The sequence below is a fragment of the Pteronotus mesoamericanus genome, unplaced genomic scaffold (genome assembly GCF_021234165.1).
Source record: "Pteronotus mesoamericanus isolate MK-2021 breed Mesoamerican mustached bat unplaced genomic scaffold, CSHL_Meso_final contig_33, whole genome shotgun sequence".
Taxonomy (NCBI): domain Eukaryota; kingdom Metazoa; phylum Chordata; class Mammalia; order Chiroptera; family Mormoopidae; genus Pteronotus; species Pteronotus mesoamericanus.
In genome coordinates, this window is record NW_026555135.1 from 12,248,392 (window position 1) to 12,274,862 (window position 26,471).

Here is a 26,471-nt window from a genome sequence, read left to right on the forward strand (position 1 = left end):
ATTATAGTGTGCATAAACAAGGACCGTTCCCATTCATATAATAAAAGTTTGCTCCATTAAATATGAAAATGCAGTAACTCTCCTCAATCTCAAGATTGACCCTTGAGATTAGAAAAAAAAGTTACTATTTTTAAAATCTATTAATCTGAAATCTACACATATCCTGAAGATCGTTTTTACTAAACATACTTAACAGTGAAATATTAATATAAAGTGGCTTATTAAATAAGATAGTGGGAATAAGAATCAGACTTCTAAGATGAACTCCTCTACTATACTTTTTTACAAAGTACCTTAATATATAAAACAAAATCTGTGGATTTTAATTTTGGGTAAGTTCCAAGCTAATCACCTCTTAACTAATTTAGAATAGTGAACATGTAAGTTCAACTTTAAAATTCCTTGAATAACTAAGAGTCTATGTCTACATTTACATTGAGTTTTAAATTTCAGTCTGGTAATTTAACATTTTAAGAGAGCAATTTAAAGAATCATATTAATTGCTTAAAGCTTTGAGATCTCTGAGCAGCAGGGAAACTTTTAAAGGCCTTCACCAGAATATTTCTGCAGAAGCCAGATTCTCCTAAGGGCAAGCCTTCATAGCTAGAAGTCATCAATGCCCCCTGAGAAGGTCTTCAGTGGCTTTCTCCTGAGGTCTCATCATATATCCCAAGAAAAATCCACATAATAAGCACTATCAGATATAGAAGTACTGATTTTATCATTCATGTGATTAGTTCATGGGCCAAGAAAGCTATTTTTTAGGGCATAGCAAAAAATAAATTCATATTCTGCATCCAAGATTAAAAAGAACCTTAAATACAAAACAGCAGTGAAAGAAGGTAAAGAAAAAAACAAAAACAGACATCTCATGTTCATGGATTAGAAATAATGTATTAAAATTGCAATACTCCCCAAACTGCTCTACAGATTCAATGCAATTCCCTATCAAAATCCCAGTTGCCTTTTCTGCAGAAATTGATAAGCTTATCCTAAAGTTCATATGGTAATAAATGAAAGGACCCAGAATACCTAAAACATTGAAAAATAAGAATAGAGCTGGAAAACCTACACTTCTCAATTTCAAAACTTATTACAAAGTAACAGTAATAAAGACAGTGCTGAACTGGCATGAGGATACACATAGATCAATAGAACAGAATCAAAGACCAACAGAACAGAGTCAAGAGTCCAAAAATAAACCTTTACATTTATAACCAATCCATTTTCAACAAAGGTGCTAAGACCCTTCAACTGGGAAAGAACAGTCTTTTCAACAAATGGTGTTAGGACAACCAGATTATCACATATAAAAGAATGAATTGGAACCCAAACCCCACAACATAAACAAAATTAATTAAAAATGGATCAAAACCTAACTGTCAGAACTAAAACTACAAAAGCCCTAGGGAAAAAAATGTAGGAGTAAACCTCTGTGACCTTGGATTAACTAGTGTTTCTTTAGACATGACGCCAAAAAGTACAATCAAAGAAAAAAGATAAACTGGATGTCATCAAAATTTAAAAACTTTGTTTTTCAAAAGATACCATCAAAAAAGTGAAAAAGATAAGCCACAGGAGGGGGGGAAATATTTGCAAATCAATATATAATAAGGCACTGGTGTTCAGACTATATTAAAAAATCCTTGTAACTCAACAATAAAAAGACAAATAAGCCAATTAAAATATAACCAAAGGGTTTGAACAGAAATTTTTCCAAAGATAGACAACTAGCCAATAAGGACATAAAATGCAATTAACATTAGCTATCAGGGAAATGCAAAAAAAAAAAATCATAACAATATACCGCTTTATACCCACTAGGATGGCTGTAATAGAAAAAGAAAACAAAATAAGTACTGACAAGAATGTGTAGAAAAAGAACCCACATACATTGCTAGTGGGAACGTGAAATAGTTCAATTGTTTATAAAAATCAATTTGGCAGTTTCTCAAGAAGCTAAACCTAAAAGTTCACATTTAACCCAGCAATCCCACTCATAGGTACATGCACAAGAGAACTGAAAAGAATTCACACAAAAACTTATTTACCAATGCTCATAGCAGCATTATTCCTACTAGTCAAAAAGTAGAAACCATTCAAATGTCCATCAGCTGATGAATTAACAAAATGTAGGGTAATCCATACAATAGAACATTATTAAGCCATAAAAAGAAGCAAAGTACTTATCCATGCTACAACTAGGACGATACAACTTGAATACACTATGCTAAGTGAAAGCAGCTTGACACAAAAGGTCACATATTGTACGATTCCATTTATACGAAATGTCTGGAATAGGCAAATCCACAGAGACAGAAAGTAGATTTGTAGTTACCAGGGCTTGGAGGAAGAGAAAAATGGGAAATGACTATTGAAGAGTTTGGGGTTTCTTTCAGAAGCAATGAAATGTTTGGGAGTCAAGATGATGGAGTAGGTAACCACAGTACTGGCATCATCCCACAACCACACCAAAATTATTACAACTAAACTACAAAACCACCACCACTGAGAATTGCCTGAAATCTGGCGGAGCTAAAGTCCTATAACTAAGGATGTACTGAAGAAGACATGCTGAGACTGGAAGGAGGGGTGGAGATAAGGGATGAACTGGTCCCACACCCATGAGGCAGTTAAAAATAAGGTATATTTCAGTGGCAGAAGTCCTCTAGGAGCACGGAGACCCAGCCCCACCCCCCACTTGGCTCCCCAGCCCAGGGTTCCAGTGGGAAAAGAAAAATCCCGATAACTTCTCGCTGTGCAAACCAAAGGGACTGCAGCTAAGTGAGAGAGAGGGCTTCTGGAGCCCCAGGTGTTCCTCTTTTAAAGGGTCCACAAAAAACTTACTCAAACTCATTCACTGAGTTCCAGCCCCAGGTCAGCAATTTAAAAGGTGCAAGGGACATACAGGGAAGGAAGTGAACTGTGCTGCTTTGGGGCAAGGGCTAAAGGGGCAGCTGTCCTTCCCAGACAGAAGTGTTAGGAGAAGCCATTGTTCCTTTGCTGAGCCCGCCTCCTGCAGATACAGGCAGTGCCGAATCTGAGTATCCATCAACCTGACTAATCCTAATCAACCTGCCTTGGTGATTCCCAGAGACCCTGCCCCACCCAACTCTTGGGCCCACCTAAGCCACCTCCAGTGGTTTTTCTATACAAACAGTCTGTCTTGGCTCATGCTGAAGACTTTCCTAAATTCTGTCAAAGGTTCACAAACCCCAAACAAGCAGCATCTAGTCTCAGTGAGCCCTATAACTCAAGCTAAGTGAACCGAGGGTTGTCACAACACTAGCAGCAGACAGATTCAGTTCAAAGCTTAGCTTCAACTGAGCACCTCCAAGCCCAGCGCAGAGAGCAGCCATCTGAAGATGGCTTATGCCAGGTGGCCCTGGGGCGGGCACAGTCAGCAGCTGACTTTGGCCTGCATCTCCCAGGAGGACCCAGAGCCAACACATCTAGCGGCCAGCTTCAGACCACACCAGAGCACCATCCAACCACTCAAGGGGAACACTCAGTAGACACCAGAAGCCCGCCGAAGCAAGTTCTGCTCTGTGGTGTCAGCCCCTACACAGTAGCGCCGAAGCAAGTTCTGCTCTGTGGTGTCAGCCCCTACACAGTAGCTCCTCTGCTGTAGTCCTGACCAGTACTCCTAACTGATTGAACTAGGGGTCAATCCCACCACTGAGATGCCAACAGCAATCAAGGCTCAACTACAAAAGGAGAGAGTACACAGCTCACATGCGACTACCTGAAATGCCTCGCTCAGGTGACAGGTGGGGGCTGCGCCAATAGGCCCTACAGGATACCTATTACATAAGATCTACCTAATACACAGAAATACACAGAGGCAGACAAAATGGGCAAAGAAACATACCCCAAATGAAAGAACAGAAGAAATCTCCAGAAAAACAAAATGAAAAGGAGGCAAGCAAACTACCAGATACAAAGTTCTAAACAATTGTTATAAGGATGCTTGAGGAACTTAGTGAGAACTTCAAGAGCAGAAAGAACATAGAAACCATAAAACAGAAGGAGCCAGAAATGAATACAATAACTGAAATAAAAAATGCACTAGAAGAAAGCAACACAAGATGAAGCACCGGATGAAATCGGTGATTTAGAAGACAAGGTAGCAGAAAACAGCCAATCAGAGCAGAGGGGGAAAAGGGGAATTTTTAAAAAGTGAGGATAGTCTTAATGATCTCTGGGACAACAACAAGTGTAACAAAAGTCACATCACATGGGATACCTGAAAGAGAAAAGATAGAGCAAGGGATTGAGACTCTATATGATGATAATAATGACTGAAAAATTCCCTAACCTGGTAAAGAAAAAAGACACACAAGTTCAGGAAGCTCACACAATCCCAAAGAAGATAAAGCCAAAGAGCCCATACCAAGACAACATATATTTAAAATTCCAAAAATTAAAGACAAAGAGAGAATCTTAGAAAAGTTAAGTAGTTACCTACACAGGAGCTCCCATAAGACTGTCAGCTGACTTCACAACAGAAACTTTGTAGGCCAGAAGGGACTGGCATGAAACATTCAGCAATGAGAAGCAAGGACCTACAACAAGACTACTCTTCCAGCATGGCAATCATTTGGAAACAAAGGTCAAATAAACAGCTTCCCATACAAGAAGCAGCTAAATGAGTTCATAACCATTAAACCAGGATTATAAGAAACGTTAGAGGGATTTCTTTAAGAAAAAGATCAAAAATATAAATAATAAAATGGCGCCCTAGTTGGTGTGGCTTGGTGGATTGAACACTGGCCTATGAATCAAAGGGTTGCTGTTTTGATTCCCAGTGTAGGGCACATGCCTGGTTTGCAGGCCAGGTCCCCAGCAGGGGACACATGAAATTCAATCACACATTGATGTTTCTCTCCCTCTCTAAAAATAAGTAAATAAAATATTTTTTTAAATAATAATAAATAAATAAAATGGCAATAAACTCATACGTATCGACAATTTTTTTTATCCTTACCCAAGGACATTCTTTTCATCGCTTTCAGGGAGAAACGAAGGTAGAGAGAGAGAATGTGAATGAAACATCATTGTGAAAGAGAAACACCGACTGGTTACCCTCTCATATGTGCCCCAACAGGGGGGAGATCAAACTTACCACCCGGGTACGTGCCCTGACCAGGAATCAAACCAGTGACCCTTTGGTCAATGGGACAATGCTCCAACCAAGCCACACCGGCCACTGCTACAATTACTTCAAGTGCAAATAGATTAACTGCTTCAATCAAAAAACATAGGGTGACTGAATGGGTAAGAAAAACACCCTTATATGATACCTACAAGAGACTCACTTCAGGGAGAAAGACATACAGACTAAAAGTTAAGGGATAGAAAAATATATTTCATAAAAATGGAAACAAAGAAACAAAAAAGCTGGGGTAGCAATTCTTGTATCAGACAAAACAGACTTTAAAACAAAGGCTATAACAAAGGACAAGGAAGACTCAGGAACTCCATTTCTGGGTTATTTTTCTGAAGAAATCCCAAACTCTAAGACATACGTATCGGTATGTTCACTGAAGCATTAATTACAATAGCCAAAAAATAGAAGCAATTTAAGTGTCCATCAATAGATGAATGGCTAAAGAAGTGGTGCATATATATAATGGAAAGACAGCCAAAAAAAAAAAAAAAAAGAAAGAAAGAAAGAAAAAAAAGAGAAAGAATGAAATTTTGCCATTCTGCAACAACATAGATATTCCTAGAGGGTATTGTGCCAAGTCAGAGAAAGACAAATGCCAGATGATTTCATATAATATGTGGAATCTAAAAAACAAAATAAATGAATATGCAGAACAGAAAGAAACTCAGAGATACAGAGAACACTGTAATGATTGCCAGGTGGGAGGAGTGTTGGGGGAATGGGTGAAAAATTGAAGGGGTTTACAAGTACAAAAGTGGTAGTTACAGAATAATCATGATGATGTAAAGTATAGCATAGGGAACATAACCAATAATACTGAATAGCTATGGATGGTGTCTAGTGTGTACTAGTTTTATTATGGTGATTACTTTGGCTAATCACTGGGGTGTACACCTTAAACTAATATAGTAAGTCAAATGTAACTGAAAACTAAAAAATCATTTTTAAAAAATGTATGTCTTAGGATTTTATAGTAGTGATACTGTAAAACTTTGTAAATATACTAAAAATCACTGAATTGTAAACATTAAAAGGGTGAATTTTATGTTGTGTAAACTGTCTCAATAAAATTGCTATAAAATTTAAAAAATCCTAGTACAAATAATATCCAATGTACATCTTCAAGAAAAACTAAAGTTCAAGTTTTCTAAAGCTGGGCTCCAATTCCATAAAACTCATAATCTAATAATTTTTATGGTTTGTTTTTAAATATGTAAATCCATTAGATGTCAAAAAGAAAAGATTAACTCACCCTCTTTTCACTTTTGTGAAATCAAATGCAACTTGTCTGTATGAAACTGCTTTTTCATTTAGATATCTACTATACCGCCTAATAAATGTAGACATGTCATATCCTGTAAAAAAAAAAAAATAGAAAAGGTTTTCATAAATTAAGATTTCAATTGGCTTAGAAAACTCATTTCATCCAACGACCAAAATGCCTTAATATGGGAACTCAATTTTGTAATGTAAATTAAATGACCAATAATAATATCACATTAAAATCCCTAGGACTTCACATTTTTAAGACAGAGATGTCGTTATGTTGCTTTGAAAAACCTTCCCCCTTAGAATTTCACTAAAGTAGCAATTCTGCTCTGCTTCTGATCATCATCCCTATTTTCTTTTAAATGAGGGATTAGAAAAAGATGTTGTCTTATACTACTTGGTAACCTCATAACTCAAATTTAACATCTTATGGAACTACAAGCCCATTCATCAAATCATTAAGCAGTTTTATAATTTTCATATCTAAGAAATTATTATTTGTATATTATTTAGAATAACCATCACCATGTATGCCAACCTTATTAAAAAGTACAGAAAATAACTGCATAGTACAATGAAAGAAATGTCAATATGCAAGTTAAGGCATAACAAAAAAAAATTTTAAGTTTTCAATAAAACTTTCTAAATGAATATCTAAATCACTCCAAGGTTTTGTTTCAGTACAATCATGGGATCTGAAAACTTCAGCAACATAAAATCTAATTGTTGTTATAAAAGGAAAAAAAAAACCTGTCATTTTAGTTACTGCCTCGCTCACGGAAAGTCTGTAAATTTTTTGCTCCTCATTGAAAAGCAGTTTCATTTCATTTTGGCTCATCTTTGCTTAACAAATTTAACTTTACTTGATGATCTCTTCTACTTCAAAATATAAAACCACCAAAAAAAGAAAATGTTAAGTGGTTGGATTTAACATAATCACCAGTCAGTTCATTTATTCTGCAAATACTTCTTCAATGCTTATTAAGTGCAGCTTGGAGAATAGTGAACAAAGGAAAAAAAATCACTGCGCTCATAATTCCTCATAGCCACTAATGTATTTGATAAGGTGTTACACATTCATATTCCTCAGCTCTTTAGTTCACACTGTGCCCTCTAATTGACTCTGTCCTCTCTAAGGAGGGAAATACCTCTCATCCTTCAAGCGTCAATCTGTGAAACCTTTCCTGAACTCTCTAAGCTCCTACATTATTCTTACTTCCAATATGGCTTATAGCTATTACATACACATAGTATCTATCTCACTCACTAGACAAGAAGCTTATTTATATTTACATATACCTAGTATAACACCCATTATATATTTAATAAAATATACAGGACTCCATCCAACAAAATAGATATGTAACCAAAATTCCTTTTCAAAAACACCACTGAATTATATGCTTTTAATTACTGTTTCAGTCTTATTTTTATAATCTCTTTAGAATATGAACTTCAAACAAAAGGCATAAAAACTGTTCTCTACATGAAAGGAATAAAATTGCAAAACCTTATCACTAGAAATGCTTAACTTCCATTTAAGAAAGTGGCTAAAAAGCAAGAAAAACCTCACTTGGTTATATACATATACTCTGCTCTAGAGTAATAGTCTGCATATTACTTTCCACAGACTCTTAGTTCAAATAAACTGAGTAAGAGGAGAGGCAAAAATAAAAAGATGAGCCAGCAGTTTCTTTCTTGTCTCCCCAAAACAGAGCCACTCCAGTTTTATCTGTGGTATTTATACAGCTTCTATTTAAGATATTTTAACTGAGAAACAGATTTCCTACTTAATTTTCTTCCTTAACCACTTAAAGCTTTATATTCTTCATGAAAGTAAAATCAATCTTGCAACACTTGGTCCTATGTATAGATTACTGGTCATCCAAAATCTCTAAAAGACAGGATATTCAATTCATTCTAATTAATAATTCCATCTGCCAAAAGTAAACAAGTACTGAAAATGGACAGTCCCTAACTCAAACACAGCTAGTCACTAAATTCTATTGATTTCAATTCCACAACAGCCCCAATTCAGTTTCTCATTAACTCTCCACTAAAGGACCAAAATGATGGCCAAAATAGTCTTCATGTCTTCACGACTTTATTCACTCTAATCCAACCTGCACTGAGCTATGATGCTTACTTTATTACACATATTTCCTCTCCCCTCCTCCCTCCACTCAAAAAACTTTCTCACTGCATTACAAAATCCCAACTTTATCAAATTCTTCCTTGCTTGATTTTGGCCCCAAACAGCTTCCTGAGGGCTACCTGCCACTACATATTCTCCAATACATTATCCATACATTCTATTCACATTCATTTGCTCTATAAATCTCAAATACTCCATGTTCTTTCACACCCATGTTTATCTGTGTACCTTTGCTTAAGCCAACTCACGTCCCTGTCCATCTTCCAACACCCAGCACAAATCTCACCTTCTCTAAAGACATTTCCCAGACTGAGCCTTACTGTTGGATATTCCCAAATCATCTGGTATATCCTTTATGAGGTTCTTCCTATAGTTAACATTTTATAATGCTAATGACCTAGTTCTGGGACTAAGTATTATACAACAAATCCTATTAAGACAGAATTGTGCACAAAGGGCTTCAACAGCAAATTACAACAATTTCAAGTTACTTAATTAAAAGTAAAATAAGGTCAAATAACAGGTATGAGTATCAATGTACAATTCACCTGAATAAAACACTGCTTACCTTTGCTACTAAATATTCCCAACAACATTTCTGGGAATAAAGCATAAAATAACAACAACGAAAGCAGATACTTCCATAGTGTTTCTTATGTGCCAGGAATTATTTTAAGTGCTTCACATTGATTAAGTAGGTTAAGTCTCATGAAAGGACTTATGGAGTAGGTGCTATCATTATTCCTGATTTTAAGAGATGCAAGAGAAGTGAAGTAACTTGCTCAAGTTCATGCTAGTAAATATTAGTGATGGGATTCAAACCTAAGCAATCTAGTTCTAAAATCCATGTGCTCAAAACACCACTCTATATACTATTTCTCAAAGAGCTTTAGGCATCAAGTAGTTAAGTCAATCTTAATCTTCACACTAAAATAGGGTTTCCTCCCCCCAACAACTATAAGGTGTAAAATAGGAGGTTCCTCTACAGCACGTGTTCTAAAAAACAAAATTCAACTCTACAGGAATCATCACATGGGGTCACTCTTGATATTCTGTAATAAGTTGTTTTTACCTTGCAATCCACTTTTATCCAAAAAATTGCTTAAGTTAAACAACGTGTTTCTTGAAGCCAAATACTGAATAAAACGCTGGAAAAACAAAAAATAATTATGTCAAATTAAGGTACTGACATCTAACAAACTCTAATTTGAGAATTAGGGAGAAAAGTGGTTAACATATTTCATTAGGCTTATCTAGTTTAAATTTCTCATCCTTAGTCTTCCTATTAACTAGGAAGACCTAAGTTACCAAACCTAAAAACACATATTTTTCATTAGCACACAAGAATTTATTAAAGCCTAATACCCAGAGCTATTTAAGTCAAAATAAAAACGGACACATTAAAACTCAATAATTTTGTCATTTTTTGCAGCATATTTGGACTATAGCTAATCATATTTAGGTGGCATATGACTTAATAACACAAAATACTTATAATCGTATGAGTTCAAGAGAACAATATTATAGACATCCTCTTACCCACTGCCCAGATTAAACCCATTACAATACTTACTTTAGAGTTCCTTATAGAATCTAAACTACTGAAGATACACACTTTTAATTCCATTCCCTCTCTCCCCCTCTTCAGGAGCAATCACTTTTCTGAGTAGGTATACATCATTTCCACACAGGTTTCTATAATTTTACTACATACATATCTATAAACTGTGTTTTCTATTTTAAATTTACAGAAATATCATACTGTATTTCTTTTCTAATGCACTTTGTAACAACTTTTCTCCATATATTAACTTTTCTACATACATTAAATGGGTAATTCGCATTTAATGTATGTAGACCTAGTTCATTTTTTTAAACATTTGTGGTATTATTATATTATTTAAGATTTTATTTACTTTTAGAGAGAGGGGGAAAAGAGGGAAACAGAGGAGAGAAACAGCAATATGCAAGAGATACATCAATCAGTTGCTTCTCACACACCCCCAATGGGGGACCTGGCCCACAACCCAGGCATGTGCCCCAACCGGGAATCAAACTGGCAACCCTTGGATTTGTAAACCAGTAGTACTCAATCCACTGAGCCACAGGTTCATTCATTTTAAATGATGTTCTAGTATTTCAGTGAATGACTATAATATATGTATCCATTTCTTTATGGAGTATAAAAGTTCTTGCCAATTTCACTATTATTAACAATGTTAATTAATTGACATCTTTGTGCTTGGTGTCCATGTACTAGCATACAAGAGTGTCTCATGATATATACTTGGGATTGAATTGTTGGGTCTCAATGTATTTTAAAGTTCATCTTCTCAAAAAGCTCTCCGAAGTGCTTACCACAGAACACTATCTTAACTTTCCATTACATAACCACCTCAATAAAAGGGAGCTAAAGAGACTCCTTTCGATTTCACTTCTCCTAAGGATTTCTTTTTTTTCTTTTAAAGTATGTAGAGGGTTGCCATCAATTAGGATGCATACTGTCACTCCCAATTCAATCTTGTTGATCTGAGATCATCCTAAACCAACCAACCAGGATTTTGAAAAATAATCTGTAAATCAAAGACTCACCTTTCATCACTTATTCTAAAACAACCTATTCAAAATGACAATTTTAGAGTCTGATTTTCGTAAGCTTTGATAATTCTTTGTTTTGAGGGCCCATCCTGTGCATTATAAGATGTTTAGAGGCATCCCTGCCCTCTACCCACTAGATGCCAGTAGCATTCCCTCCAGTTGTAACAAATGTACCTGAGTGAGGGAATCACTCCCGTCCCCTGCCATATGTGAGAACCCATTTTCCATGGTTATTTCCAACACCGCAGCATAAGATCCTATGCATGCTCTCTCACCGACTAATTAACAATTACCAATGTGAAAACCCAAGGGTTGTATGAACTAGCACAAAAAATATGCAGAGCATTGCATTTCTCATAGCTGCTTAAGGGAAACTAAACATGAGTTTGTCTAAAAACCACACTGAAATGCTCTCTCTCTCCTCCCATCAGTCAATTGTAAAGAATGACAACTTTCCATTTCTTGGCTTTTATCAAGGTTTTGCTTCTAATGTTATCACTTTATTTACAGCCTGTTTACCTGGCATTGCAGTTGGTTATATTTGTGGCTTTTTCTTTTTAAAGAATGAACTACAGTTGACCCTTGAACAATGCAGGGGTTGGGGGTGCCAAAGCCCAAAGCAGTATGAATCCACATATAACTTTTGATTCATCAAAAACTTAACAATTAGCCTACTGTTGATTGTTATAGGTAATAGATATTGTATTCTTACAATAAAGTAAGCTAAAGGAAAATGTTACTAAAATTTTAAAGGAAAATACATTTACAGTATTTATTGAAAAAATACACATAGAAGTAGACCCATGAAATACACGCCCATGTGTTCAAGAATCAAGTACACATTTTTTTTTTTTGAATGAAAAACACATATAAGCCTGATATTCTTTGGATTAAATGATCATGATCATAAGTGAACACATCACTGATAAAAGTAATTATCCCAGTTAAGATCAAAATGTTTCAAGTTACAGAGAAATTAGTATATCCAAGTGTTTCTACTGACTCTGTATACTGGTTATAATGAATTAGAAAGCAACTAAGTAACATATGGCAATATATGTCCTAAAAATGGTCAAGCCTATTGACCAAGTAATCATGTTTCAGGTAACACTTCTGGAAATGATTTTTTAAACTTAAAAACTACGAACAAAATTATTCAATGTGGTGCTACAAGAGTGAATAATAAGAAAACTAAATTTCTGGCAAGAGGAACAGTTGGGAAAATCACGAAGTCCTGGCTGGGCAGTATAGCTAGTTCGAGTGTTGTCCCGATGCACCAAGGTTGCAGTTTCAATCCCTGGTCAGGGCACATACAAGAATCAACCAATGAATGCAAAGACAGGTAGAAAAACAAATCAGTATTTCTTTCTCTCTAACCAGCTCAAAGGAATAAATAAAATGTTTTAAAAAATCATGGAGTGTATGATCAACTATGTAATAACTAAAAAAAATACAAAGAACACAGAACATGGAGATGCTTATGTTAAAATATATTTAAAAAATAAAAAATTATTTTTTCTAGCTATAGCTATAAAAATAGTTTTGGACAAGGACCAGAAAACACCAAAATGTGCAAACAGATCTGTTGCAATGATAAAGTAGTAAACAAAATCCTGTTTTAATTCTGAACTTTAATGATGCTCTACTGGTATGTGTTAAAGATGACAGAAGACTCTCATGACTGAGAAGCTCAAAATAATAAGTGATAGATGCCTGAAAGTCATTATGCTCAGAAGTCTAATGCCAATGACTGAAGTCCCTCCCCATCTCTATGAAAGCTATCTCCCAGCAACTGATGGGCTGCATTTTTTCTAAAGCACATACCAATGTAGATTTGTCCAGTTCCACTCAAATAGTCTTTTAACACAATTTTATTTGTTTTATTTATTTTTTAACACAATTTTGAATTGTCCTTTTAGCACAATTTTACAAGGTAGGCATACCGGGCTTAGAAAATCATTTAAGGTAAAAACTCAAAAATGAGCTGCTAGACTGACATTTAAAAAAAAGACTCTCCAAACATTAAACTGCAAAAGCTTGTGCATTTTATTTGTTCCCCATTTGGGTAAAGAAGACTTCAGATACATGTCTCATTTCTGCTGAAAGCGGCTTTCTTCACAATCAGTCATTCTAGCAAAAAGGCCATCACACTCTTGAATTAGGCAAAGTGCTTCCACAGACAACTATGTAAGATCAGACAAATCTGATTGGTCTATAGTAAAAAAAGCAACTGGATATAGATAAAAATAGTCTATACTCAAGGCCTATGAAGGCTAGTGTTGTTTACAGGACCCATCTCTAGCCACTGATCTTTGCTTCTTGATCTCATTATTGAAGGCCTCAATGCTCTGACCCACTCTCTGCTTTCTGCCTTACAAGCCATTTCCCCCCAAATTTAAGTTCTACAATTATATTTCTTTGTAGACACCTAACCCTATTCAGCTGTATTATTCAGTTGCTGAAGCCATTCCTTAAGTTTCAGGGGAAGAAGCAAGCTGAATTATCAGTCAACACACCAGTATGCTTGTTAACCAAAAATTCTCCTTACCTCATTTCCATACACCATCAAATGATGAGTTGTTATGAGAGATTTGAAGACCACCACCCAACTACTGTTAGTAGTTCTTTCAAATAAACTGTCTGCCAACTGTGGGATGTTCACATTCATCTCATTTGTGCACTGAATTAAGTCTGCAATAAAAGAAAAAAATAATTTATTCTCTGGTTTTAATTTATTGCTAATATGAGATTTGCTAACAGGTGAAAGATTTAACAGAGTGGAGTACAACAGGTAGTCTGGAAAAGTTGTTAAAAACCTCTCGGAAGAACACTGACACCAACCACTATAATCTATCTGAGAAGTAAACAAGATATTGATTAGGATCACATAAATGACCAATAATACCAGGAAGTAAATCAAACTCCAAGACTAATTCAGTCTCAAGTAATTTATTTATCTCACAACGACGTGTTGTTCAAGGCCTTGAGGAACTTTCCCAGTTCTCTTACTACTCATAAACCTTCAGAGTTACAATACTAGTATTATTCATCCCTACTTTAAAAAGAAAACTTTTAAAGAAATCATACATGTGGAAGCATGAACAAGCTAAAGGTCAAACTACCTTTATTAATATCCTCCCTAGAATACCGTGTTCGCACTATTAGGAAGATAACAGATATCTGGTCTCTGAGAGGGCAGGATCTCAAGTTTGTTTCTGTAAAAAAAAGTCTATTCTTTTCTCACTTCCATTCTACTGCATTATCTCAGATATGAGTTGACAGCAAGTAGCTAACATTGACAAAAATGAAAAATGGATTTAAGTTTCTTATTTCAATAAATTTCCTAATAAGAAATGAACCAATTCATTTCTTATTCTACTCAAATAAGAATTCTACTCAATTATTACTCGGAAAAAGTTAAAATAACATAACTTCCAATTTTATATTTCAAAGTGGAAAGCATGACTGTAAAATTGTCTAATATACAATTGTTTTAGCACTAAAACTTTAAAAAAAGCTCTTAACGGACCACAAAGTTTGACCTCCAATCTGCTTAAGAGATTACTACTGGCAAAGTCAACAAAAAAAGAAAATACAAAATATGATCCAATTAATAGAAAGCAAGACCAAGAAATGAGTTGTTTTACTTTTAAAGTATGTGTAAGTATCTCAGTTGTAACTACCATAAAGGGAAAAATATTAAAGTTATTCACGATTCATTAGCAGTTGGGTCCACTTTTAACCCTTAGTGCATAATGATTAAATACGAATTTAAGTAACCTGACTTGGCTGTAATTGCTAGCAAGAAACATCAGCGTAACTATGACCAGTTATCTGTTTACAATCTTTCAAAAATGTTCTAACAGGTCCAATTATTATACAAGTAACATTTGATAAGCAAACCCATTTTAGATAAGCAGTTCATCTGGCCAACAATGCTTAAAAGACAAAGCACAACTGTCGAAAAGAATGTCCATGGACAGAAGAATGACACAAGGCTTTCATTCAGACTACCTGCAACAAGAATTAAATAGTACATTCAACTTGCTGTGTATGGTTCAGTTCCTGATAGTAAACAGCAGAATGTGATCTCTACTTTCTCTGGATCTTCTTACTTTATACCTGTCCTATGGCACTGAAAGTATTTACTGTACTTGCCTTATTTCCAAAACTAACCTTTCTTTGCCTCTCAAAATACAAGCTACTGAGGACCTATCTATTTCTTGCTCATTGTGAATTCTTTAAAACTTCAGGCACAATGATCAAGTTCTGAACCTAACTGTGAGAAGTTATATTCCCAGCTTTTTTCCTATATTTACCTTTATAATTTTCTGTATCTTTCCAGAAACTGTCTTGATAAGCTACTCAGTTCTTAAATGTTACTTCATTATCACATCAAGTCATTTTACTCCTCATAACCTTATTTTATTAGTTTTCAAAACAATTTGTTACAAAGTTTCTTGACACAATACTGCCCCAAAGGTACTCCTACCTGCGTGTGTGCTAATAAACATTCACTAAAGCCAATCAGTAAACAAGTCTCCTAAATGTCTGCCAATTTCACTTTCTCCTCTCCTTCCCACCATCATTGCCCAAGCCAGAGTTCAAATCTCATTTATTTCTGCAGAAAGGGTACCGCTTCTGGGAGCAGTAAAAAAAATTGGAAAGGGAGATTATCACGCTCTCTGAGGGGTTTTAATGGCATTTAATATCAAGGATGAAGGAGACTGTTCTGAATGTACAATCAGCACTCTGCAATTAAAAACTGCCCCACCCCAGAGTGTCCCCACTGAGCAATGATGGACTGACTAACCTCTTCACTTTTAATGACACCTGATTCGGGGACTCACCCACAACACACCACCAAATATTCTCTAAACTGGCCATAGATCGACCTACAACACAACGCTGACTGTCACTGCTTAACCTCAATGATATCCCCACTGCATAAAGAATGGCACACATTTCATCCTTGTCAATATCCTCCTTGAATCTCAGTTTCCAAAACAAACCTACTTTATAGTTTTCTCTGATGTACCTTGCTGTTTCACACCCAAATCATTCCATTACTGCTCATTCTTCGAAATAAATGAAGCCTTCCCCTCTGTGAAGTCTTCCCTTCCACAGACTAAAGTCTCCACAAGGTGTTAAAGCTGGCACATAATTCTACACTACAGAATTACTCTGCTGTAATTATTTACTTCCAAATCATTCTCTTCTACTAGACTGAGAAAACTTACAAGGAGCCTGCAAACATTTTTGTTAGCAATTTTCATACTATTCATCACAGAGCTAAGTAAACTGCTATATTAGATAGTCTGATTTTATATGAAGCCAAAGGTATAGATTTCAGTTTCAACTACAGTATTTTATATACTAGAATAGACATAATCTGTTATATTTCTTTTGTGATCAGCTCTCTCCCAGCATCACTCCACTTCAGTTACACTGACATCTCCCATGCAATGCCTCCCAGAAGCCAAGTACTCTTGCCTTGGGAGCCCAGCACTGACTGTTCTTTCTGCATAGAATACTCTTCTCCCAGATATCTATACTTCTTGCCCCCTTGCTTTATTCTGATAGATCTTCGCTCAAATGTCATCTTATCAAATGAACGGCTCTGAATATTTACCAAAAAGTAACAAAGTCCTTACGGCATTAGTTTAAAGTGCTTCTTTCCCAATTAAGCTATAAATTCCATGTGGGGAGGGCTGTTTTCTTCTCTGCTGTATCCCCAAAGACTTAGAATAGTGTCTCACGTACAGTGATCACTCTCATTTTTTGGATAAGTATATTTATCTTAGTATGCATATAGACAGTCCTACCATGACTTTTAAAAAGTATCCAAATGTTATATTTTACACAGACTAAAAAAACAATTACAACTCTGTACAACCTGCTTTTCCCAAAAGGTTGAAAAACAAAGCTGAGGTCATTACATGCAAAAATTTTCAAATTTCAAGTTAAAGAAGATCTAGCAAATAAAGGTTTTTATTGTAATGCTTATGAAAACAATGTTTTAGAAATGGCCAAAAACTAAAAACCAAAGAGTAACTTCAGAATCTAAAAACCAAAGAGTAACTTCAGAATCTAAAATATAACACTTCACATGTAACAGGGAAAATGAAGTAAGAGTTCATGATACAATGATAAATCCATAGTAGACCAAGAGTAAAACCAAAGTTATTCAGACAGTACTGAGAGAAGAAAAAAGCAATAGTTACACAAACTCTGCAGAACATACTTCCCCATATTTTAATTGAAGCAGGTCATTTTCTCCATGCAGTAATTTCCCTCTGCACAATGTTTCTACTATAACAGTAACCTGAAAATGCTTCTAAGCTGAGCTCCAACATCTCAGGAAGAAAAGTTTTCCCCACCTCTAACTAACCAAAAGCAAACTGTTCCAAAGAAAAGTTGAACATATCCTGGGAATCTTCATAGCTACTGCTTTTTCCACTGTCAATCTAGGAGATTTCATTTCTTAAAAAGCAAAAACTTGACATTAAATTTTCCTTATGAGTCAAAAGGATTCCAAAGTAGGTATATATCTTACGTTTTATTTTAACTATTTACCTTAAGAATATAAAACCTGAAACACCTTCATGAACATTACATTATTAACAATTCCTGAACCCCACACTCAAAACAAAGTAACTACTACATAATCTATAGGATTCTTTGCTTTATTTAGGTAAAGATGAAAATTCATAAGGATTTCTAGTATTTAAGGGAAGGAAAAACTAGACCTACCATGAATAAAGAGCATTTTTCCAAACAGATGTGATAGAAGAAACCAATCCCTACTATACAAAATGTTCTCACTTTCATTTATTTTGTTATTATATTTTATTGATTACACTTGCCCCAATTTTTCCCCCTTTGCCCCTCTCTACCCAGTAGCCCCCACTCCCTCAGGCAACCCAACACCATTGTTCATGTCCATAGATCATGCATGTAAGTTCTTTGGCTACTCCATTGCCTACACTGTACATTCCCATAGCTATTCTGTTAACTACTTATTTGTACTTCTTAATCACTCCACCTCTTCACTCATTCACCACACCCCCTTCACATCTGGAAACCATCAAAACACTCTCCATAACCATGATTCTGTCTCTATTCTCCTTGTTTGCTTAGTTTGTTTTTTAGATTCAATTGTTGATAAATATGTATTTATTGCCATTTTTATTGTTCATAGTTCGGGGTCTTCTACTTATTCTTAAATAAGTCCCTTTAACATTTCATATAATAATCGTTTAGTGGTGATGAACTCTCTTAGGATTTTTCTTGTCTGGGAGCGCTTTACCTGCCCTTTGATCCTAAATGGTATCTCTGCTGAGTAGAGCAATACTAGGTATAGGTCCCTGCTTTTCATGACTTTGAATATTTCTTGCCAATCCCTTTTAGCCTGCAAAGTTTCTTTTGAGAAATCAGCTGACAGTCTTACGGGACTTCCCCTGAGGTAACTGCTTTTCTGTTGTTGCTTTTAAGATTCTCTCTTTAGCTTTAATCTTTGGCATTTTAATTATACTATGTCTTAGAGTGGGCCTCTTTGCATACATCTTGTTTGGGACTCTCTATACTTACTGGACTTGCATGTCTATTTCCTTCACCAAATTAGGGAACTTTATATACTTTCATGATTTTTTCCAATAGATTTCCAATTTCTTGCTCTTTCTCCTCTCCTTCTGGCACTCCAATGAAAAGAATGTTAGAATGCTTGAAGTCATCTTGTCACAGAGGCTGCTTACACTGTGCTCAATGTTTTGGATTCTTTCTTCTTCTTCTTGTTCTGATTGGTTTTTTGCTTCCTTATGTTCCAAATCATTGATTTGATTCTTGGCTTCATTCCTTCTCTTGTTACACTGTAAATTGTTTTTTATTTCCACTGGTATATTCTTTGTTTCTGACTGGATCGTTCTGTGCTGTTGAGGTCCTCACTAAGTTCCTTAAGCATCCTTATAACCAGTGTTTTGAACTCTGTATCTGATAGAATGCTTATCTCTACTTTGTTTAGTTCTTTTTCTGGACTTTTGATCTTTTCTTTCATTTGGGCCACATTTCTTTGTCTCCTCATTTTGGCATCTTTCCTGTGTTTGTTTCTATGTATTAGGAAGAGCTGCTATAACTCCCTGTCTTGGTAGCATGGCTTAATGTAGTAGGTTCCTGCAGAGTCTAGCAGCATAGCCTCCCATCACTCAAGCTGAGTCCTCGAGGTGCGCCCTTCATGTGTGCTTAGTATTCTATCCTCTTGTAGTTGAGGCTTGATTGCTGTCAGCAGGTCATGGGAGAGACTTAATGGGAGGGACTTACCCAGGTCAGTCAGCTACAAGGACTGGCTGTGACCACTGACCAATAACCTCTGCCCTTCGTGGAGAACCAGCTGTGCAGGGGCAGTATGAGGATGCTCCAACATGATCCACAGCTTTTCACTGGGTGTGCAAACTCTGGTGTTTCCTGTGTACTGCAGGCCAAAGTCAGTCCCCACCTGTGTTTTGCCCAGGGCCACCCTACATGAGCTATAAAGCAATCTGAAATGGCTGCTACTTGTGCTGGGCTTGGAGAGTCTCAGGCAAAGCCAAGCTGTGAATCTTGACTGGCTGTTGCTAGTGCCAGGCCTCGGGCCACTAGCAAGAAGTACAGGAGCTGGTGGCTTACTGAGGCCAGCTGTTGCTTGTTTGATAGGAATTAGGAAATTAGGAAGTAGTGAAGCATGAGCCAAGACCAGCCATTTCATATGGAAAAATCACATATGACCTGATAGGCCCTTGAGTTGGGTGGGATAGTCTCAGGGGATCTCCAGGGCAGGACAAACAGTGTTAGCCAAGTTGACGAAGTTTCAGATTTGACACCTGACTGCCAGCTCTGTGGGGGGAGGGTTCAGGAAACAGAAAATGGTGTCTGCCTGCCTTTTGGTCTCAGAGAAAGCTGCCACCAGCCCCCATCTTAAAGCCAGACACTTCAGTTCCTCCCCGTATGCCTCTGGTGCCTTTTTAGCTGCTACCCCAGTGCTGGAGCTCAGAGGGAGGGAGTCTAAGTCCATATGTGGGTTTAAGGAAAAATATTTGGTCCAGCAGTTTCTTCCACTGACTTAACCTCCACCAGTGTTTGCAGCCAGAAGCTATAGGGACTTATTTTCCTGGCCCTGGAATCTGAGGCTGGGGGGCCTAGTCGTGGGGCTGGGTCTCCTTGCTTCCAACATATCCTGGATTTTTATCCACCACACATGGGTGTCAGGACCAGACCATTCCATGTCTCTGCCATCCCACCAGTCTGGATGGATGCTGTTTCTTTAGTTTTGTAGTTGTCAGACTTCCATTCAACTCGATTTCTGATGGTCCTAAGTGATGACTGCTATACATTTTAGTTGTACTTTTGATGTGATTTTGTGAGGAGATAAGCTGTGTTTACCTATGCCGCCATCTTGACTGGAAGTCACTTTGATTTAATTTGTCACCCTCCCCAACAGACAATGTCTTGGGTAAAGTATGTTAATTATATTAAGATATGTAAGGCACCTGCCCACAGGTAAGATCATATGAGCTCACTACTGACAGATTAATACAATTTTTGTAAAAAGGTGCTTGGGAACATATACACAAAGTGAATACTCAGCTAGCCAATTTAATGCAAGTCTTAAATTTCCAACTAATTTAAAATAAAAACGTTAAGAAAAGCAATGAAATCAAAAACTACTTTTGTATTCATGGAAAAATGTTCAGCAAAATACAAAAAACCTAGTAAGTGATCAGTTACTAAATGGTTTCATTAATCTTATAGTAATCTTAATCTTATATTAATCATATTCCTAGTGCAGGCCACAAGCCTATATATATATAGACCTCCCCAGGCAGAGCTTACTGACCTCAGAAACTTAGGGAACTTACGGTTCACTTCCACAGAAAGTCAGACAACCCAGCCAGAAGCATGCATCATCAGGAAAACATAGAGGTCTCAAGTTCCCATCTAAACAGGCAGTCACTAGACACTTATCAAAACTATGCTGATACCCAAATAGACTTTCTGATAAATGAGCTTGGCTAAAAATAATACTAATTTTTTCTTTAAAACAACACAGCTATAACAGTCACGCAGCCAAACTCTTTCAAAAGGGTCACTCTGAATGATACTCTTTGAAATTGCCTTCAGAATCAATTTTGGTAACAAGACTGATTTCTTCAATCATCTACAAAATTGAAGTTCTATGCAAAATGAATGAACTAAAAATTCATACATGTAAAAACTAAGAAATATAAAAATACCTCCACAGTTTGGTAATTGTACGTTATGTTTAACCTCGTTATTAAGTTTTTATTTCCTTTTAACTGATTTTTAAAAAAATCACTGTGTAAATGAGTGTCGTCCCCCCCCCCTTTTTTAAACTATTCAACAGAAAAGCTCCTGTAAGTCTTCACAAATTCTCTCATTATCTGGCTCTCTGTTTAAACAAAAATTTTTGAAGCTACATTAACCTAAGAAGACCTCCAGCAATGTTAATTTCAGGTGCTTATGGAGGTCATCTAAATAAATTTTTTTTAAAAAGAGGAATAAAAAATTTAACAGACTTATAGGGCATTCCTGAAGATATACCACACAACTGTCAAGTGTGGCATACCTTCAGATACTTTATAAAACATCAAAGGAAAAATGACTGACCTTTATATCTGTAGCAAGAGGAAGAAGTGGGACTAAAGAGGAAATGCCTAAGAAGAAAGAATTCAGATGGAGCTAGGTAAACAAAGCCAACCCGAAGGTACTCTACCTTAATGTCTGCCTAAAATTTAGCCTCTGAAGTCATAGCTGAACACAAGCCAAGTTTGCTAAATGGTTCATACTTTAATTTCAAAAGTGCAAAATAAACTCTTTTAGTTATTGGAATGATCATGTACTTACTTGCCCTAAAATTTTGATCATATATGGGGTTGGCAAAAATGTCTATTTAGTTTTTTTCATAAAATAAAAGGCACATTTTTCAATTCCACCAATAACTTGATTTAGTTAGAGTGTGTCGACTATCTCCCATGTGGTATAATGTTGATTGTTCTCAATTAATGTCTCGATTTGATCACTATCAACTTCAAGTGGTCTACCTGGCCATGAAGCATCATCCTGAGAGAAATCTCCAGCATAAAACTTGAAACTTTGCAAACTACTTTTGGCACATTTGGTCACAGCATCTTATCCATACACTGCACAAATCTTTTATGTGTGTTTCAGCTGCATTTTTACCTTTCTTGAAATAATAAAGCCTAATATGCTGAAAATGTTGCATATTTTCTTCCATCTTCAATATTAAAATGACTATACAAAAATTCACCCATTTTCATAAGTTTTTTCTTAAATGCATGCTGGTATGACAGTTGCCACAATACAATCTAACGATATTGTCTTGAATGAAGTTAAAGACAACTAAGCACTACTAGAGCCACCTTCTGGAAAAAACCAAACAAACTTTTTGGCCAAACCAATACAAAGCATCCTTTTAAAATCAGCCCAACTGACCATCTCTTAAAATTATCAATCATTATTTATGCATTTATCTCTTTACACAAAATTATCATTATATATGCATTTACCTCTTTACACACAAGTACCTCATAAATACATAAAATGTTACCCTCCCCCCAAAAAAGAAAATTTAAATCATTAAAATGCTCTATAGAAAAATATATACAGTACTCTCAGAATACTCAGAAGTCACTGACACAGACTTCTTTTGCAAGTGAAAAAGTCATTCCTCCCCCCGCGTTCACAAAAGGTTTTAGTATTCCAAATAAACATTATTAATATAAAAAAGTCTAAAAATCTAGAGCTTCTCCTTGACTTTCTGGTGTATTCTGCATTCCTACCACTAGATGGAAGACTACACAGACAAACAATAGAACTCCGGCCAGAACAAAACAGGTTCAGAATCACCGATAAGCAAACTCCTTAATTTTGAGATTGTTTAGGATTCCATTCTAATACTGCAAAGTGGTGATTTCCAAATCTGGACATGTTAGTCTGATCCCAGATTCCAAAAAGGGTATTAGCGGTGAAGAACCATATTTTGGTTAGCACTGCCTCAACAATAACTATTATTTGTTAATATAAACATATCACTTAGCATAAGAATTATGAATTTTAATTGCCCTGGCCAGGTGGCTCAGTTATCTGAATCATCATTCCACATGCCAAAAGCTGGCAGGTTCAATCCCCAATCAGGGGTTTATGGAAGGCAACCAATCAATGTTCCTCCTTCACTGCACTGTTTCTTTCTTTTTCTTTCTCTTTGTCTTCTATCTCCCTTCTCCCTCTCCTCGTCAAAGGAGGATTAAAAAAAAACTTATTTTAAAATTTAAACTGAACAGAAAAACAAAATCAAAGTGTTACAGGGCTTCAACATTTAAAAAAAAAAAAAAAAAAAGCCTACACCCACAGTATGAACACAAGGTATTCTCCTTCCCTTCTTTGAAGATCTGAAGTTCAGAATTACAATCCTTTCTGTAAGAAAGATAACATATTAAATATCAATTAGTTTAATAATAAATGCCAAGACCCTGGCCGGGCAGCTCAGCTGGTTAGAGTGTCATCCCAATATGCCGAGGTTGCAGATTCAATCCTCAGTCAAGACACATACGTGAAACAACCTATGAATCCATAAATAAGTAAAACAATAAACTGATGTCTGTCTGTCTGTCTCTTACTCTCTCTCTAAAAAATCAATTAAAAAACAGTAAGTGCCAAAATTAAATTTTCTCTTTTTTTGGGGGGGAGGGGTGTAAATATTACATTCTAAGAACTAACAGTTCATAAGCCAGTTAAGAAGATACAACCAGGTTTCTCAGAAACAATCTAATACTGAATCAGAAACACACAAAACCTGATTTCCAAAAAGTATCCAGCCATGTAATATGAAAAACAGACATTTACTGAGGAAGACAGAAGATACAAGAAACACTGTGCATAGGACAATAACGCCTCAGTCCCTTTCAAAGTAGGTACCTTGGAACTTCACACAGTTCTCCCAATCACAATCGGCTGCTCCATTATATTTTCCTGAATCTCACCGACGATCTGAAATCTCTTCCCTTTCAAAGGTGATTTTAGTTTTGAGAAAAGCCAAAAGTCACAAGACACCAAATCTGGGCCGTATGAGGGCTGAGTCACCTGGGTAATCGATTTGATGTTTTGCCAAAAAACCCTGCATGAGTCCTGGTTGTTATGGCTCAGTGGATTGAGCCCCGGCCCGCAAATCAGAAGGTCACTAGCTCAATTACCAGTCAGGGCACATGCCTGGGTTGTGGGTCAGGTCACCAGATGGGGGCGTGCGAGAGGCAACTGATTGATGTCTCTTGTACATCCATGTTTCCCTTCCTCCCCCTCTCTAAAAATAAATAAATAAAATCTTGGAAAAAAACACAACTCTGCATGAGACGGGATGCATGCGTGGGCATGTTGTCATGAGGTTGCCAATCACCAACTGCCCATGGCTGTGGCCTTCTGAATCATCAGCAGAGAAATGTTAAGCTTAACACAAAACTGGATGCAGACTCACTGCTCTACTTGCTCAGTCATTTTGAATGTGAGGGCTACACAGTACACATGCTCACTCGATGGCATCTACTGCCCCTACTGACTAGTACAAGTCGTCGTTGTTCATGCATGTGCATTCCAGTCCACTCTCCTTGGCTGCCAGGTATGTTAATGTCGCACAAACTGTTCTCATTATATTAACAATGGCTGAACTTTTTCTGGACTTACATCCACATGCTGTAGACCAGAAACAGTTGGGGTGGGAGTAGGGGGGAGTGGGTGGGCAGGAAAAAATGGAAAAATCCTTTCATTCCAACAAGACCAGGATATAGGAATTAAAGTTTGAGAGGCTCTGCAAGAGATTCAAGGAACTGGAACTAAGTCTGGATAAAAGTATGTTATTAGTAGGGGGTGATCAAGTGTCCCAGTTTTCCTGAAACAGCCCTTTTACGCCTGTTGTCCCATTCAGAGAGTACATCCTTTCACTCTCAAAAGTGACCCAGTTTGCAATAAATTACATGTCACCCTAGTTATAAGTGACCTAATAAAACCTACATGTAGCGAAGGAATTAATATACTACCATCAACTATTCCTAGTGTATCTGCATTTTTCTTTCTATGAGCGTTATATTCTGGTTCTTCCCCAGCCTTCCTAAACATGCATTCAACCCTGAGAAAACTATCTAATCTATTAAATGTCAATGAACCCTCTAAACAAATGATGTTTCAACTTTCTTCTCTGAAAAGCAATCTAAGGTCTTCTAAAGACATGGGGATATTAGAAATTTCCACCTCTATGTCCAAAAAATATCTCATGCTTAAAAACCAGGAACATCATCTCAACAGTGACTTGACTGTTCATTTTTTGTTTCAAGCAATCAAGATTCATTCTTTGTTCTGTTAAAATAAATCAAAGAATTGTTTCCTTTTACCTTTCACAGTGTGTGGCATGGTATCTTACACATGTGTTGATATGATGTATAAATATTTGTAGATGTATAAGTGAAACAAAAGCCCATTTCTCCATTCATAAGGCTCAGGGAGAAAAAAGAAAGTAACAGGCAGTAAATCCTCTCCATAGTTAGGTTGATGTTATTCTGTGACAGCCAAGCCCAAGTCTAAAGATTAGGAATCCAAAACAATTTTCATGGCTTCTCTTAACAATGGATTGCAGCTAGTCTCTCTGCTAGAGTCCACCTCATTCAGAAAACATGTTTTACATCCCCAAAGCAATTAGAGTATCAGATTCTCTATATTCTATCTTCCCACAGCTTTCCAAACCTCAGTACGAACAGAAACCCTTTGCACTCAACAGTATTCACTGCATACTATAATATGCTAGATTGTCTAATGAGTTCAAAATATACAACAGTGGCCTTAGCTCATGTGGCTCAGCTAGTTGGAGCATCGTCCCATAAACAGAAAGGTCATAGGTTCAATTGCCAGTCAGGGCACATGCCTGGGTTGTGGGTTTGGTCCCAGTCAGGGTGCCTGCAACCAATCGATGTTTCTCTCTCTCCCCTGCCCCTTCCACTCTCAAATCAATAAGCTTGTCCTCAAGTGAGGATTGAAATACACACACTGTATTTTGCTGTATATAATGCACTCCCATGTATAATGCGTATCCATGTTTTTGGCCCAAACTTTCAGGAGAAAAAATTTTCATTTTAATTTTTTAATATGATTTTTAGGTTAGATACTTGTTTTTTATGTTATAAGGAGTTTTAGCATTTATTTTTGAACATATTACAGTACAAGAAA

The 26,471-nt window shown here is 36.4% G+C and overlaps 1 protein-coding gene across 12 annotated transcripts in view; it reads right to left on the minus strand.

Moving 5' to 3' along the window:
- Positions 1-26,471, minus strand: part of PICALM (phosphatidylinositol binding clathrin assembly protein) — a 109,498-nt gene that overhangs the window by 60,953 nt on the left and 22,074 nt on the right. For all 12 annotated transcript variants that reach the window (XM_054576387.1, XM_054576386.1, XM_054576385.1 and 9 more), the window contains exons 2-4: positions 13,741-13,883; positions 9,667-9,742; positions 6,423-6,525 (exon numbers count right to left, since the gene is read on the minus strand). In XM_054576387.1, the coding sequence (XP_054432362.1) occupies positions 6,423-6,525; positions 9,667-9,742; positions 13,741-13,883 (322 nt within the window). The remainder of the gene's footprint in view (positions 1-6,422; positions 6,526-9,666; positions 9,743-13,740; positions 13,884-26,471) is intronic.